This window comes from Rhinoraja longicauda, chromosome 1 (genome assembly GCF_053455715.1).
Source record: "Rhinoraja longicauda isolate Sanriku21f chromosome 1, sRhiLon1.1, whole genome shotgun sequence".
NCBI lineage: Eukaryota > Metazoa > Chordata > Chondrichthyes > Rajiformes > Arhynchobatidae > Rhinoraja > Rhinoraja longicauda.
Window position 1 is genome coordinate 113,022,015 of NC_135953.1, and position 17,916 is coordinate 113,039,930.

General features: G+C 44.7%; 1 protein-coding gene across 3 annotated transcripts in view; it reads right to left on the minus strand.

The window, feature by feature from the left end:
- The window catches only part of pcdh10a (protocadherin 10a), a 65,354-nt gene extending 48,605 nt beyond the window's left edge, over positions 1-16,749 (minus strand). For 2 of the 3 annotated variants that reach the window (XM_078404622.1, XM_078404635.1), the window contains exons 1-3: positions 13,654-16,749; positions 12,555-12,613; positions 12,345-12,451 (exon numbers count right to left, since the gene is read on the minus strand). In XM_078404622.1, the coding sequence (XP_078260748.1) occupies positions 12,345-12,451; positions 12,555-12,613; positions 13,654-16,134 (2,647 nt within the window). In that variant the 5' untranslated portion in view covers positions 16,135-16,749. The remainder of the gene's footprint in view (positions 1-12,344; positions 12,452-12,554; positions 12,614-13,653) is intronic. The other variant, XM_078404629.1, reaches the window with a different exon arrangement.
- Positions 16,750-17,916: the final 1,167 nt, after the last annotated feature.

The window sequence follows — 17,916 nt, forward strand, 5'->3', positions numbered from 1 at the left end:
AAAGCTCTACAGCGGGTAGTCCATAGAGCTCAGAGGGCCATCGGAACACAGCTACCAGACTTGGAGGGCATCTACAACACACGATGCCTCAGAAAAGCCACCAGCATCCACAAAGACTCTTCACACCCCTGCAACAGTCTGTTCGAACTCCTTCCATCGGGCAGACGATACAAGGCCTTCTATGCCCGCACCTCCAGACTCAGGAACAGCTTCATCCCCAGGGCCATAGCTGCTATGAACCGGTCCTGCTGAGCCGGATGGCCACAACGCATAGATCAACTTGCACTTTACCCTGTCCAAAACTGTTACAACTGTTTCGTTTCGTTGGGTTGCTGCTGTCTAAATTACCTAAATTATTGCATCGTATGGGAGGCGCATTCCCAATCTCGTTGTACCCCTGGGTACAATGACAATAAAGATATATTGTATTGTATTGTATTGTATTGTATTGTATTGTATTGTATTGTAAATGAGTAAAAAATGCAGGTCATAACAAAAATTATATTTTAAAATATGAAAAATCTTGTCAAAAAGTACTCTGGTACCTACATGATCAGGCAATTGCCGTTCAGAAATATTAAAAAATAATAACAAAACACAATTTAACACTGTATCAGGTATCTCCTGACAATGAAAAATGAAAATTACTCATAAAATTCAATACCGACAGAAAGGTTTGCCATCAAACAAAACTGATCACATCTTGGGTGATCATAACATTGATCCATTTTTCCTGCTAAATTACGAATTTAATACAAGTAAAGGAAATGAACAGATGTATGTAATATAATTTCACACCAACTAAAGTGGTTCTGTCACCAAACCACCGCTGCTCCTGCAACTGAAGCACCTAGAGCCTTGTAATTAAGCCTAGCTCTCTATTTACAACCTGCCTCTTCTCTCCTTGGGGACATCTGCTGAAGAGATTTATCAAGCACAATAAAAAAATAAACTCCGTGCCTACAGAAGCAGGTGAAGTACTTACTCCGCTTACAACCTTGTTTCAGATATCACAGGTGTGTCACCAAAAACAAGGACAGTGGCACGAGGAAAAAGGCTTGATGGAGAAATGAAGCCATGAAAACTGAGCCACACTACCATATGGCTTATGGATGCAAGGAAAATAGATGACAGCAGGCAACTCTAGAGATCGAAGAGTTTTGTTACTGGAATGCATCCTTTCAATTATAAATTTTACACTTTATGTGTGACTAATAAGTTGTTCATCATATGGAGGCATAGAGGTCAAGTATCCGCATTGTACAAAGGGAAGTTGGCTGGGAAAATAGCTAAAGTATAATCTGAAAGGCAAGTAGTAAAAGTGATACCACACAGCTTGTAAATTATCAAATTTCATAGAATATAATCGTGGAGTTAAATAGTGCACACAAAATTCATTACCTGGAGCAGTTTTTGTTTTGAGCGAGATCTGCATGTGAAACTAAATCACACTAATTAAATTAATAAACAAAAAAATCACCAAGAATAATGCTAAAAGTCACTTAAAGAAGTGACTTTAAAGAATAAAGGTATACCTGAAATTCCTGTGGGAAAACAATTATGGAGGGCCAAATACAAACCATTCGATAAAAAATGAATGGAATTTGAGTTATTTTGGAAATATACCATTGCCAATGTCTCAACAGTCCTGTTGCAAACTGGCTGTCTGCACAGAGGGGGGGGGAAATTGTTCTCTTTAATCATTTTTCATTTCTAACAATTTGCATACTTCAACAGAAGTGGATAGCAAGTCTATGACTGCTGTTTGCCTATGGCAAATTTATATATAAAGTAGAGCAATTGGTAATCTAATAGTAGATGTATGAATGTGGCCTAAAGTCTGGGAAACTAATGAGCGAGCAGTAGACTTTGTCTTGGAGAGAGCTCTGCTATTTAGCTTCTGATGGTGGTTCGTACAGACAGTTCTGTTTAATTCAATGAATGCAGCTCAAAATAACAATGAACCGACCGGGTCTGCATCATTCCACAATACCATCTGAACCTGAAACATTCAAGACCCAAATCAACATGAACTTTTAAGAACATGCATTCTTCCCAATAGAAATATAGTGATTATTTTATCTCTGTGACATTCTGTCTGTAATGTATTGATCAGTATCTAATGCTGCACACAATTCTTCCATCTACGATTCTAGGTTAACATAATTTTACATTTGCAGACTGACAACATTATGCTGAAAATTTAACAAAAATTATAACTATTTTCAATATACATTCCTTTCTCATTCAAGGAAAGTACATTTATACCGTTTAACATTTCCGTCACCTACAACGGGACCCCACTACTGGCCACATCTTCGCATCCCCTCCCCTTTCTGCATTCCGCAGAGACCGTTCCCACCTCCTCCAACCTCATCTATTGTATCCGCTGCTCTAGATGTCAACTTCTTTACATCGACGAAACCAAACGCAGGCTCGGCGAATGTTTCGCTCAACACCTTCACTCAGTCCGCCTTAACCAACCTGATCTCCAGGTGGCTGAGCACTTCAACTCCCCCTCCCACTCCCAGTCTGACCATTCTGTCATGGGCCTCCACCAGTGCCATAGTGAGGCCCACCGGAAATTGGAGGAACAGTACCTCATATTTCACTTGGGCAGCTTGCAGCCCAGCGGTATGAACATTGACTTCTCCAACTTTGGATAGTTCCTCTGACCCTCTCTTCCCCTCCCCTTTCCCAGTTCTCCCTCTATTTTTCTGCCTCCACCTATATCCTTCCTTTGTCCCGCCCCCCTGACATCAGTCTGAAGGGTCTCGACCCGAAACGTCACCCATTCCTTCTCTCCTGAGATGCTGCCTGACCTGCAGAGTTACTCCAGCATTTTGTGAATAAATACCTTCAATTTGTACCAGCATCTGCAGTTATTTTCTTACACTCTTTATATCATTGACAAAGAAACTGGATTCAGTCAGCACAGCAATCAAAGAAAATCCAGAATAGCATAATTAGCTCAACAAAATGGATTGGCCAATTAGAACATTTATTTGGCTACATGGAATGGACTGGTGTGATTTTTATCACTTTAGTAAAACTGGATAAATTGTCCCACAATTTGTACCAGCAAGTGGAAATTCCACACCTTCATCGTGGACGGCATGCTTATATATTCAAAGTGTAGTTGTTCACAACGTCTACCTATAGCTTAGTACCTCCTCTGCATAAAAAAAAGAAATAAATCAGGAGAAAAAGGAAAATAATAATAAAGAAGAAAAGGAGAATCAAAGCAAAGAAGGATAATGAGAATCAAAGCAAAGTGGGATAAAAAAGCAAAGCCCGCTCTGCTATTTGTTTTCATTGTTGCTGAGCTCCCCCTGGCTATTAACATCAGTTTGTATTTAAGGATGTGTACTCAACCAAAGAAATAAGGGACATTCGTTTTAATGAAAAGAGCGTATAAATCTGCAGCCCAGTAACAAAGTGTTGAGGTTTTAAAATTAATACATAAAATCTTTAAAGTAAAATTAAGCATACTTTTCCAATTATAAAATACCACATTCTTAAAAAGAAATATTGTTAGCTAACTCTTTCAAACTGTATTACTTTATATTGCATGTTAATTAGTGATAATTATTTTGCAGAATTCAATCCAGAAACCTAGAATGTATGGTGTATCAAAAAAGGCACAAACTATGATTTTATGCAGTAATTGATTTACTGAATATTTTCATAGGATCCATTTCTTTAAAATTATCATTACATCTTCATACAGGAATCTATTTTTAACTGCTGCCATATTAAAGTCAATGTTTGAATGCAACTCATTACTATTGTCTTCGAGGACAGGGAACTGCTCTCTGTAGGCGTGTAAGAAGGAACTGCAGATGCTGGTTTGAACTGAAGATAGACACAAACAGCTGGAGTAAATCAGCAGGACTGGCAGCATCTCTGGAGAGGAATGGGTGACGTTTTGGGTCGAGACCCTTTTTCCAGGTGATCCCCACAGAATAAAGCCATTGTGTATTTAAAAAAGACTTAAATAAACTCTAAGAATCGCCCAACATGCCATGTTTAAGCCACAGATTGCGACTGGAGAATTTATGGAAAAATAAATCATAATTCATTGGAGTATTCACCAGCCCTTTGGGTTTATGCACATATCTGACATCACTGGGTGATGTTGTTTTCATTTAAGGTACTCTGTCTATTGTACCATTGTGTATTTATACACATCATTACATATAGCATTTATAATGAGAAACTCAAATCTGACTGACCGACTCAAAATAAGCTGTTATCATCATTAATAATTGCAATTATTTAATTATCAATTCTCTACATTTCTGTTTGATACAGAGACAGATGTGATTGAGACACAAGGAAATGCAGATACTAGAATCATCAGCAAAAGACATCATGCTGGAGTAACCACAAGGGGAGGGAATGGGTGGGCAATGTTTCAGTTTGGGACCTACATCAGACTGATTGTGGTGGGTTTGATTGACAAATGGACAGTGACAAAGGCTAGAAGAAACAAAAGGGTATCAGATAAAGGATGAAGAGTGCAATCTAAAAGCAGAGAGAGGGATATAGGTGGATGGGGAAGGGGGAAAGGACGAGAGGGGAAATGGGAGAGAGGGGAGGGAGAAAAGGAGGAGGGAGGAAAGGGGAAGGGGAAGGGGGAACGGGGGAGGGTGGGAACGATGTGCACTTGCTACTGCATGCTCTAGTTGGTTGTCTATGTATCTATGCTCTAGTTGGTTGTTTGTGTGTATGTGGAAAATGGTGGCACTGCGCAGCAGCTGCGGCTCACCTGCAGTCCGTTTGTCTTTTGTGTTTTTTGTCTTAAGTGTAGTGTTTAGATGTGATGTAGTGTTTTTTGTAGTTGTGTACTATGTGTGTTGGGGGGGGGGGAACTGTAAAATTGTCTCTTCCGAACGGAGACGCTTTTTTTTCTGGGTCGTGTCTCCATTCCCGCTGCGGCCTACCATCGCCAAACACCTGGAACTGGCGGCCTCCAGCTGGGACCACCTGGGGCTCTGGTTCGCAGAGCCCGCGGACTGTACTCACCACCTGCGGAGCTGGCCGCCTTCGGAGGTTGTGGTGGCGTTGCGAGTGCGGCTGCGACTAGCCTTCGGAGGCTTTGGCCGCGGGCCGCATGGACATCGGAAGCTCGCAGGCCCCTGGGTGGGGGCCGACATAGGGAGCTCCGGCAACGGCAGCATCTTCGCCCGCCCCGAATCGCAGGGCTTGGGTCGGCACACTGCGGACCTTTCACCGTCCAGCGTGGCCCGAAATAGGCCGCGGGATTTTTCTCCGCCCGGCGGGGGCTTCAATGTCGGGAGCCCTGACCGCCCCGACGTGGCAACTTCAACAGCCTGACCGCGGGAGAAGACGGCAGGAATTAGAAAAGACATTCTGGCCTTCCATCACAGTGAGGAGGTGACTGGAGGAGACTCACTGTGATGGATGTTTCTTTTTTTTTGTTTTGTGTTGGTTTGTGATTGTGTGTGTTATTGCTTATTTTTATTGCTTCTTATTGTTGGACTGTGGATAACGGAATTTCGTCCAAAAGACTTGTTTTTTTGGATGACAATAAAGGTTATTCGGATTCTGATATACAAATGGTTTCTTACAGCAAGTTGTAATCCAAGAGGTCTTCCATAAAGAGAGCGATTGGCAGTGATATTTTGATTCATTCATTTTTCAGGATGTATGTGTCAATGATAAGTTGAGCATTTATTGCCCTCCCCCTTCCCTCCATTGACCTTGTGAAGATCTCCCTCCGAACTGCTGCAATCATTCTGCTGAGAGTTCCTGGACATAGACCCAACAACAAAGAAGGAACAGTAACATATATTACTAATATTCATACCACTGGGCTGTAAGCTGCCCAAGCGAAATACTCCAAAGACGTACAGGTATGTAGGTTAATTGGCTGGGTAAATGTAAAAATTGTCCCTAGTGGGTGTAGGATAGTGTTAATGTATGGGGATCACTGGGCGGCACGGACTTGGAGGGCCGAAAAGGCCTGTTTCCGGCTGTAGATATATGATATGATATGATGATGATAAGTCCAATTTGGGTTTTGCCTCACTCTGACAATGGAGGAGACAGAGGACAGAAAGGTATGTGTAGGAATGGGAAGGGGATTTCAAGTGTCCAGCAATTGGAAGATCAGGTTGGTTCACAGTTTATAGCCCAGTCGTATCAATATTGATTTCTCTCACTTCAGGTAGCCCCGGCATTCCCTCTCTCTCTATCCGTCCCCCACCCAAGTCACATTAGCTTCTCATTTTCACCCTAAAAATAGCTTACAATGGCCTGTTTCCTTTATTATAGTTTTTATTTGCATATCTTTCAATCATTGTTCTTTATCTCTCCACATCACCGTCTATATCCCTTCTTTCCCTTATCCCTAACCAGTCTGAAGAAGGGTCTTGACCCAAAATGTCACCCATCCCTTCTCTCCAGAGATGTTGCCTGTCCCACTGAGTTACTCCAGCTTTTTGTGTCTATCTTCGGTTTAAACCAGCATCTGCAGTTCCTTTTTACACATATATTACGAAGTCAGGAAAGAGTGTGACTTAGAGGTGAACCTACAGTTGGTGATTTTCCTGTGCAGTTGCTTCCTTTATTGGTGGTCGAAGTCCTAGTTTTGGATTTGCTTTCAAAGTAACCTACACTGGTTCCATTTTGTACATAGTGCACATGATAGTCTTGATGCCTAGTGGCAGAGGGAATTAATGTGTATTGCGGTAGATGGAGTTCCAATCATGTACCTGAATGTTACTAAGCTATTTTTTTCTCTGAGGTGCATGTTTTCTTGGAGTAAATGAAGGGTATTCTATCACGCTCCTGCTATCCCTGTGTTTTGGGTGCCAAAAGGGTGAGTAACCAAATCATCCAGGTTCTGACTTGCTCTTGAAGGCCGTCTTTATGCATCCGGTTTTGGTGGCCAACCCAAAGACAATGGCTTGCCAATATTTGCAAAGCATAATCCATTCGGATAAAGTGAAAGCTGAAAGAGCATTCACCCCTTTTCACTTTAGTATGTCACACATGTACATGCATATGCGGATCAACCCACACAGGTACACATGGCACGTTTAAACTTGAAATGGGGATCTGTACAAGATGCCAATCAATTTCATGTTAGCAGAAAACAACAAGACAGGAAAGGTCAGAAAGCATCTAATTTATACCAAATTGACATACAAGGCCTTCAAATGCCAGCGTAGCCAAATGCCTTTGCACTGATGCAGTTGTTTAGTCGAGTAGGAACCAGATCAGTGGCAATACCGGGACTCAGAAGTTCTGAAGGAAGAAACCGAGTATAGGAAAGACAGGAGAATTGACACACTATTTGCAATGCACCCGCAGTGTTAAACCAGCCGGGAACATCACGAGGCCCGATTCTTTTCATCTTTGCCGGCGTTGCGCCAGTTAACTAACTAGTGTGAGGTCGTAGACAGTTAAATTAACGTGCCGAGGAAAGGAAACGATGGGGCTCCAATCGTAGATTAATCTTGCTTCAATATGACTTTTTATATATGTTAAATTAAAGAAGCTCGTGCGATACAAATGCAGCGCTTCGATCACAGCCCCACATCAGTAATTGCTATGCAGAGGTTTGAAAGCAAATTACTGATCAGTGAACTGTTGCAGACTGCGGACGTGAACTGGAAACCGGATCGCCAGGCGCGAATCCTTTAATGGGAAATGAAAAGACTGTCGACGTGCAGGGTTTTGGCGGGGACTGGGGAATCTCCAGTCATTCGATTTTGAATTTTATTTCAGAGCTCGTCAAACAATGTAAAAGCAAGTCGACGTCGGGCTGGTATTTAAAATGCAACGCTCAGGCACGGTGACATTTACTAAAACTGTTCCAAGTTGACTTATGTTTACCCTGCAAAAGCCGACTGCTAGTCAATCGCTGCGACGCAGTCTTTTCGCAACCCTTTTCGCTGCAATTTGTAAAGCTGAATGCCTACTGACTTGTAAAATAAATAAACACCATTTTCTGTTCTGAAAGGCAATTGCAGTCGGCGGGGGTGGCGTTGGGGGTTGGGTGTACTCTCTGCTTTGCTCAGCACTGTCTGTACTATCTGTGAGTGTGCCTCTGAAAGGGGGTGCATTCTGTTCTGTTGCCTGGTTCCGCAAAAACTTTGTTTGTTCACTGCTGTACAGTGGGCTTTCTATTTTTGTCTTCTAGATTTTTGTTTAAGCAGCTCAGAACATTCCCATAAATTAACCAGTAGATCAAGTCTTCTCACTTCCGGGTTGGTTAACTATAATTTTATGGCCCATTTGATATCGGTTCTTGCTTTCGGATCCAATTGCATTGAGGGCTCGTTTATTTCACCTTTATTTCAAAGTTGGCATGCGATATATATCCTGATATCTTTATATATTTAAATTAATAATACATTTAATTATCTCGATATATTAGGATTTGCCCTACACAGGTCAATAATCCAACATTGATAGCTAATGAACCCTTTGAATGTGTTGACAGACATCAAAGCAACGATGTGCGTAAAGATTTAACGCACCTTCCTTTCAGGGATCTGGAATTCATCAAGCTTTCTCATCCTTTGCCACATACTTTAGTCGTCGTGGGTTCCGCCGCCCCCTCCCCTTGCATTTCATTAAGGCAATGTCCAAACTAAGGCAATGTCGAGGAGGAATGACAAAGTTGTCTCCATATTTCTATATTTAGATCTGGTAATTGCTTGCCTCATGTCAGTATACAATAGAAACATAATTACGAGTCGTGCGATGATTTCTAACTTTTTCTGATACCAAATTCTCCAACGAGTGGAAATAATGTTTCTTACTCTGCCATTTTGGTGAACTTCAATACAGAAGACTGATCTCGAGGAATCCCACAGTATACGATTTGTAAGTAGACACAAAATGCTGGAGTAACTCAGCGGGAAAGGCAGCATCTCTGGAGAGAAGGAATGGGTAACGTTTCGTGTCGAGACCCTTCTGTTCAGGCACCATAGTCTGAAGAAGGGTCTCGACCCGAAACGTCACCCATTCATGTTTCCAGAGATGCTGCCTGTCCCGCCGTTACTCCAGCATTTTGGGTCGTCTTTCCTTGACAATTTGTAAGTGTTCTTTATGGACACGTGTAGCAAAGACCTGTTTTTTCCCTTGTATTACTTGTTTATGAGAACATAAAAGCTATTATAGATTAGGAGTACGAGCTATTTATTGTATCTCCAGCTGCCATCTCCACCTGGATCAAGCACATGCCCGGTCTTGAGAATGAACTGATTCTTTCCTTGGAGTTTTCCCATGTATTCCTATCTAATTGTAGCTCTATTTAATCGCACTGTGTTCTAGATCTATGGGTCGCCGCTTTAAAAGCATTAATCGCGACTACAGTGTGCTAAACCAGGAGATTCTGAGCTTTTATCGGTCACAGGACATTAAAAATGAATCAGATAATGACGAGACGAGGGCTTGTAACGTTGTGTATCATTTACGGAATATTATGAATGGAGTGTGGGTATTTTCAATTTGTCACCCAGCTTCCTTACCACTGCCTCTAGAACAGAAAAGTATAGCACGGGAATGCTATTCTTCGGCTATTCTTCGACCTCTTCAGGGAACCAAGGGTGGGGCGGGGAGGCGGGGGTGGGTATGGATCATGTGCCGACAGATGAGATTAATTTAACCTGCATCATATTCAGCACTGAATAGCATTCTTCGACCTCTTCGGCCCACGAGGTCAGTGCCCATGATGCAGGTTAAATTAATCTCATCTGTCGGCACATGATCCATACCCCCCCCCCCCCCCGCCCGCCCCACCCTCCGTTCCCTGCATATCCATGTACCTATCTAAAAGTATTTTAAACGCCCGCCACTGCCTTATTTGCCTTCACTATCGCCCCCGCCACCCTCTGAACAAACTTGCCCCGCGCAACTTCTTTAAACTTTGTCACTCTCACCTTGCTGTCGTTGACATTTCCACCCCGAGACGAGGTTCTCACTGTCTACGCCCTCTATAAGTACCTCTATCAGCAATTATACATTTCCTTTGTTTGACAACAAAAAAATGAAAAGTTACTATGAGTAAGTAATCAAATGCATAAGAATTAGTTCAAATGGTAATTGGGAATTTGGCTTCTGGGAACTTGACAAATAAAACTATTTTCATACCACTGCGATAGTTATATTTTTAAATTGGTATTAACTCCATTGGGTATGTTCTATAACTTGGTGTGCTGTATTTGATCCACTTTTGTTGCGCGTACTGTCATTACTAATACCCATTGCGTCTCTTGGATCCTGCATCCACCCATCCCTACCCTTTCCTTTGCTTCACCTTTGACGATGGGTTCTTCGAGGATCCTACACATCTCAAATACTTCCAATACCGACACTCAATTAAACTGTCAAAAACGTACGCTGGAAATCTAAAAAAATACAAAATAATTCTGGAATGCAAGAATGCAATGGACCTTTCCAGTTTTTTTCACTTTGTATCACAGTAATGCTCATATCTTTAACAAATCTATTTATTAACTAATCTAATCTTCCCATTTTGCCTGATGGTGGCTTGCATAATAGGTCTTTCTCAAATGCAAATGCACAACGTTGCATTTCAGTGGATGGTTTGGCACCAACATTTAAATATCCAAGGTCACTTGATAGAATTTGTTTCTGTAAATTCTCATAACAGTACTAAGGATCAATATAACTGAGAAACGAGGACTGTGAAAGAAACGTAAGAAAGAAATACCATAAATCGCATTAGATAATCGCAATTACACCAAGAATATATGCACTTTTCCAAAATATTTTGCATTGCATTAGATGGAAATTTTTGTACCCAAGCACTTCGACATTGGAAGATACTGGGACATAGATTGGGATGTGTAAAGCAGAAGATCCAATGTTTTCAAGCAAGCTAGCTATATACACGAGTCCAACATCCCAGTACCATTTAGGTCGTCTGTCCATCTGAAGGGGTGATGTTGTAAATCTGTTCCAGATATTCAACGTTTCGACATTTATACAGTTAAGCCATTGAAACAAACAGATTTGAAATTGTTGCGGAATTAAACGTATATGATCCAAACTGTCTCCTGCTAAGTAAAACAGTTCTCTACTCCCTTAATCCAGATACAGCTAACGTTGATCTGATTTCCAGAAACACTTGCCAATCTAATGAAGGTCACTTAAGTATTTCAGTTTTGTCGTTTTTATTACTGCTAGGTTTAAATTTCAGGTCGCTGATAGCCATTGGCATCTAACTCACTCACCATGTCACATTATTTGTACCTCATTTTCTCCTGCAACCGTTTTTATTCCTAATTCTAGATGATACTCTGTGTAGTAGAGAGTTATGTTAACCTTAGAATTGTAATTTCCTTACTACAAAGTGCATGAATGCTGTAAAGCTTTGCATTACTGCCATCTTCTGTGGTGTCGGTGTATTTAATAACCCTCCATTTTGAAAGAGAAATAGGATGATGTACAAAAGAAGAACACTTTCACCAAAAACACGATCACAACTATTCAGACCACAAAGTTTGTCAATCTTTCAATCAGAAGGTTGAAAACTATATGAAGGGGAACAAAGGTTATTTAATCCCCTCAGCAATAACAGATGTTCAAACATCTGACAAAGCCTTCTGCTTTGTACACTTATAAATTCCCAGACACTTGTAATTTTTTTCCAAATTCCATCACATCCAACAATGAAGGACATAAATGCCAGCGCTAGAAGCCTCGTTTAAAAAGGTATATTCATCAACAACAGGATAAATAAAGGAGCCATTGAGCGATTGCTAGTGTCAAACGTGTTTTCCATAATGAACAGTAGCGCATGGGTCGGATGGAACCAATCCAGGACCCGAAAGGAAAGGGGGAATTAAACTTTGTTCAAGGGCAGCTTGTACACGGGATACATTACAAAGAAACAGGATTCACCGCAACACGATGAGCGCTAAACAACGTCACGCCCCTTGTACCATCTAGCTCAACAGTACATCACACAATTCGTTCAAAGCCCATGACTCAAGAATAATTTGCATGAAACACCACACCATGAGGTGAAATTCGAGCCCCTGAGTTAACCGCACAGTATTCTTAATTGAATCCTACCACATGTGCATTCTGCGCCGACAAGCCCATTTGTTCACGTATTTGAACAGTTTGGTGAATTACTGAGACACCCAACATAGACAAAAGGAAGCGTGAATTAAACACTATAGCTCGCTACTCAAACAAAACAGTAAACTGAAGGCGTCCGTATCGTATTACATTTTCTATTAAGTGTGCAAAAGGCATGCATTTCTTTCGCTTTCTCCCATTCTCTCAAACACGTTAAGGGGAAAAAAATTGGAACATTATTTTAGCAGACTTACCAGAGTTGTGAGCTCGGTTGGTTGCATCGTGGTCACTGTCGCCTTGTTCACTGTCACCGTGACCACTGTCCTTTGAACTCACGATATCCGCTTCCTGGAAAGCAGAACTGCAAAAAAACAAACAAAAAGCATGCCAGCATTATCACCTGACGCCGAACATCAATAGAACTGTGAAAACTGGTGAGCGCTTTGGATTAGTGAGTTTCTTACCTGTTAACTCGGCGGGGTCTGTCCACAAGAAAATTGAGTTCGGTCCGTTGATGTTTTGTCTGGAAGGAGGGGTAAAACATCGAGTCAACAATCGTGACAGAACATGCAGATAAATGTGCCATGCTGCGGGCAAAGATTAGGAAGGAATCGGACCAGAGTTTCAGTTGAAGATATCTCAGAGATTCAAAAACTTAATTACCGTTGCTCATATCACATTGGAGCTCATAATGACCATACAATTTCAGAGCTGAAAATAGTTCACAGCTCCAAGAGGCGAAGGAACGGGGCTGCATCAAGTTCAACCCGCATTGTGATTTCAATAATGAACATTACAAACAGTATTTTAGACTTGTTGCCCTTGTGAACGTTTAGTCAATTCTTGTGCCTCTGCCTTTTCATTTGGTACAGTACGTCTGAAAGTCTTAAGGACTTGATATCCAGAGGTGTTAAGAATGGGCAATAATGTAATTTTAAAAAACCGGTTTCATTTCTCCGACAGTTAATAACTGGAGTGATGTCTCTAGGACTCTTTCTTCTCTATATTAACTTTATTTATATGCTGTAACTGTAATTCTTTTTTGTGCACAATCCGCAGGCATTGCCACTTTCATTTCACTGCACATCGTGTATGTGTGACAAATAAATTTGACTTGACTTGACTAGTTTAGAGTCATAGAGTCATAGAGTCCTACAGCACAGAAAGAGGCCCTTCGGCCCATCATGTCCGTGCCGCCTGGCCGTCCGTTACTGGTCGACATATTACGTAAAGACCAGTCGTTCAATTTTTACTCTAATCTGGTGCCGGAAGTCACGGATTATTTAATCAAATCACAGAAGACAATTGGTGCCGTTTGGCTGCATTTACAACATTTCACATTATGACGCCCGTCCTTGCTCTAAAGACAGTGCGGCATCCGAAAATAACTTCACACGGCTTTCAGCTGAGAAAAGCCAAGTTAGCAGATCTGGAATTATGAGCTAGGGAGAGGGAAGGCAATTTAGGAGCGCATGAAAGGTAGGATGGGAAGGAGTGAGATGGCCACAATTAGTGGGGGAGAGGTCATCTGGCGATTTGGAGTAGATGCGGCAGAAGCCTTACCTCGTTTGATAATATACTCCCATTGGAAATGATGTCAGGCTGCTGGTCGGTGTAGCCCGTAATAATGGCCCCGCAGGGGTTATGTTCAGCGTCTGTACTCCTGACCGGGCTACACGGTTTCAAGAACATGAGATCTGTTTTGGCCGATTCTGGAGTCAGGCAAACTTGGTAACAGTAATTCTGACTATGGTGTCCAAAGCCCCCTTCCTCCACCGACACCTGGGCCGCGTTGGTGTTGGTTGTCTGCACCAGCATGATGTCCGACTTGCTGAGCTTTTTCTTCCTGTTCCTCGCCTGGCGGCAGCAGGTACAACACTCGCTGGCCAGGCAGCTGTAGATGTTCACCTTTTTGTCCTTCTGGCAGCGGATGGCCAGCACGATCATGGCCAGCAGGAAGACGAAGGATACCGAGCCCAGGGCGATAATCAAGATCAGGGTCAAATCCAGCGAGTTTTCCTTCGGGCTACCAGCTCGGTTGCCCCGTTCTCCCTGTCGGTCCACGGGACTGTCCACTATAACCACAAGGATGATGGCCGTGGCTGACAGGGGCGGTTGTCCATGGTCCCTGACCTCGATCAGGAGCTCGTAAGGGGCGCTGGAGGCCTTCTTGTTAGCGGGCAACCTCCTGACGGTCTTGAGCTCTCCACTCCTCCAGTCCATCCTGAAGAGACCCAGCTCGTTGCCCTTGGCGATGTAATATGTGAGCCGAGCGTTGTCACCATCGTCTGCGTCCACTGCCACCAGTCTGGCCACCAGATAGCCCGGCTCAGCCGAGCGGGGAACCACCTCCTTGGCGCTGCCGTTCCTTGACACGGGCGATACGATGGACGGCGCGTTGTCATTCTGGTCCACTATGATGATGTTGATGGTGGTGTTACTGCTTAGAGGAGGGTTCCCCGCGTCCCTGGCCTGCACCGTGAAACTGAACTCCTTCAGCTGCTCGTAGTCGAAAGAGCGCAAGGCGTACAGATAGCCATTCTCGGAGTTTATGGAAACGTAGGTAAAGACCGACATGCCCTGTATATCGCACTCTAATATGGAGTAAGAGATGTACGCGTTCTGCCCCAAGTCGGGGTCCACAGCAGTCACTGCGTAAATATAAGCCCCGGGAACATTGTTCTCTGAAACGTGCACGTCGTAGGAAGACCGGGAGAAGCGGGGAGCATTGTCGTTCTCGTCCGCCACTTGCACCTTGATGGACTTGCTGGACGCCAGAGGGGGCGAACCCCGGTCCTTCGCCATGATGGTCACAGTGTAGGAGTCGGTGATCTCTCGGTCCAGCGGCCCGTCGGTCACGATGGTGTAGTAATTCTTGAAGGAGGGCTTCAGTTTGAAAGGCACCTGCCCCAAGATCTCGCAGTGGAGCTGCCCGTTGTCACCAGAGTCGCGGTCGGTCACACTCAGTAAGGCAACCACAGTGCCCAACGTTGCGCTCTCGTTGACAGAGTCAGAAACGGTGCTGAAACTGATCTCCGGCGCGTTGTCGTTCACGTCGGTAACTTTCACCAGCACTTTGCAGTGAGCCGGCACCGCGTTGGGTCCCAGGTCCTTCGCTTGGACGAACAGCTGGTACAGGCTGCTCTCCTCGTAATCGATGGCCCCCTTCACCTCGATCCAGCCAGTCCTAGACTCGATGCTGAACAGCTCCTTCACCCTGGGCGAGACGTGGTTGCTGAACGAGTACACCACCTCGCCGTTCTTGCCTTCGTCGCGGTCGGTAGCGTTGAGCTGAATGACCAGGGTGCCGACGGGCGCGTTTTCGGGCAGGCTCACTGTGTAGACGGACTGCTCGAAGACGGGCACGTTGTCGTTGGAGTCCAGTACCTTGATGGTGAGCAGTGCGGTGCCTGTGCGCTGGGGCATTCCTCCATCCACCGCCGTCAGCACATAGCGGTGGAGAGCCTGCTGCTCCCGGTCCAGGTTCTTCTCCAACACCAGCTCGGCGAACTTGTTGCCGTCTCCTTGGGTCTGCACGTCGAGGTAAAAGTAGCTATTGGGGGTGATCTCGTAGGTGCGGAGCGAGTTGGTGCCCACGTCCGGGTCGAAGGCGCTCTCCAGCGGCAGCCGAGTGCCAGCACCAGCGCTCTCAGAGATGTCCACCGTGATGTCCGCCTCCGGGAAACTCGGCGGGTTGTCGTTAATATCCACGATCTCGATCTCCACGCGGAAAAGTTCCAGCGGGTTCTCCAGGAAGACCTCGATGTGTAGCAGGCAGCTGGGGCTTTGCTTGCATATCTGCTCGCGGTCCATCTTCTCGTTGACGAACAGCACCCCGTTCTCCAGGTTCACCTCCAGGTGCGGGCTCCGGGAACTCGGCACCGTCTGGAACCGTCTGGCCGCCAGCTTGGTCACGTCCAAGCCCAAATCCTCGGCGATATTCCCCACCAACGTGCCATGTTCCTGCTCCTCGGGAACGGAATAACGGATCTGACAGGAAACGCGTTGGATCAGGATGAAAAGCAAAAAGAATAGGAAGGTCATGTCCACAGACCACACCGAGCGGCGTCCCTTGTTAAGTTGAATGGCGGTGTTTCTTTTAGTTTAGGAGGAGAGAAAAAAAAACCCCAACAAATATTACTAATCACTCTCGACTTGGCGATCCGTCTTGCTTGTCTTCTCCATCACATCTCTCCGCAAACGCCAGCTACGTGAAGCCGACTCGTCGCATCCGAAGCGTGAACTTCTTCTGCCTTGTTAATGAGTGAAATGGTCGTTTGATCTCCCACTGCTCAGTGGTGGCCTGGAAGAAGCGAATCCCGCGGGCATTGGCTGAGCATCGAACCCTTTGACACAGCGGCCGGTCAAATCCTCGGTGCAAAACGCGAACAACTGGGTCTGGAGTTTATCGTCTAACACTTTCTAGAGTTCTGCTTGCTAATCCGAACTTCACTTGAGTATTTATATATATACACACACACATATATAGATAGACAGCCATATATATATCTATATATACATATATTCCTTTTCGTCCTTTTGTATGTGCGTGTTCCTGCCTTGCTGCCGTTAGCTTTCCCTGCTCCCCGCGGTTTGCAGTCCCTGGTTCCTGTGCTCTTGCCTCTCCTGACAGATTGCAGCTCTCTGGGCTCAGCGCTCTGCTTTTGCGTAGCGCCTACATCGGGCCAACCAATGGTCAGGGTGGGCAGTCGGAGCTGCGCTGTGATTGGCTGGCAGCCGGGCACCTAGCTGTCGTGCGTAAGGCAGAGCGGGGCCAGTCAGCGGCAGAGTGGGGCGGGGCGGGGAGGGCCGGGTCGGTTTCACTCTCCGAGCCTCGCATATAACGTTGCAATCCCCGGACTTGCTCTGAGTTCGTGCGATGCACTCGCACAGGTGCTTGTTGTAATCAGATCACAACAAACCCCCACACACACAAAGGGATAGTCCATCCACTGTGAATGTAAGGCTTTCTGAACTCATCCCACATTCCACACCCTCCCCCCCCCTCCCTCCCTCCCTCCCTCCCATAACAATATTGTTTTATTCTAATTGCATCTTTCAGCAGAGTTTCTGCAAACACGCAAGACATTACCATATATGTAATCAAAACAAATCATAGCAGCAGTGTATTTAGTTACAGATTTGCTTCGCCGTGAAGGTTTATGTGAAAGATAAATCCCACCGCGCCAGTGCCGACAGTTAGTCAGTACAAGCTACTAGACGCTGTTCATTACAACGCCGTGCCGATCATTTCCGCAAAACGGTGCACTTTTTAGCTTGAATATGCGGCACCGCGAACCGAAGCGGCATATTGTGGCGAATCTAGTGGTATGTCAGGGTCCTGTCACACGTGCCGCATGTTGTGGGGATGTCGCTGACGGGCGGCCGCTGTGGAAACTGACTGACTGTCTTGGTACGAGCAGGGTGTTCGTGATGTTACCGCAGGGATTGTACATACCAAGTTAAGGCTTTGGGCGTTGCTGGCAGTTGACTTATTGGGGGTGTATGTGAGCGTGGAGGCAATTTGGGTGGAGGAAGGGGGTTTGCTGGCGGGCTGTGGTGGACGCTATCCATTTCCCCCAATCTTGTGTAGCCCGTCGCCTCTGTAATCATGCGCTACATGTTAGACGAAGGAGATGGTTTAACAGTGACATCGAAAATCCATTAAGTAAAAATCAAAGGTGGGATAGTCCTGAGATATGTTCCATCGTGTAACCAGCACTGCCGTTTGCATCAGGTTTGTACACTGGTCCGTCTGACAGGACACATATGCGCGTGTTTGTTTTAGTGTGAACAAATATTAATAAATATAAATTCATCTCAAGG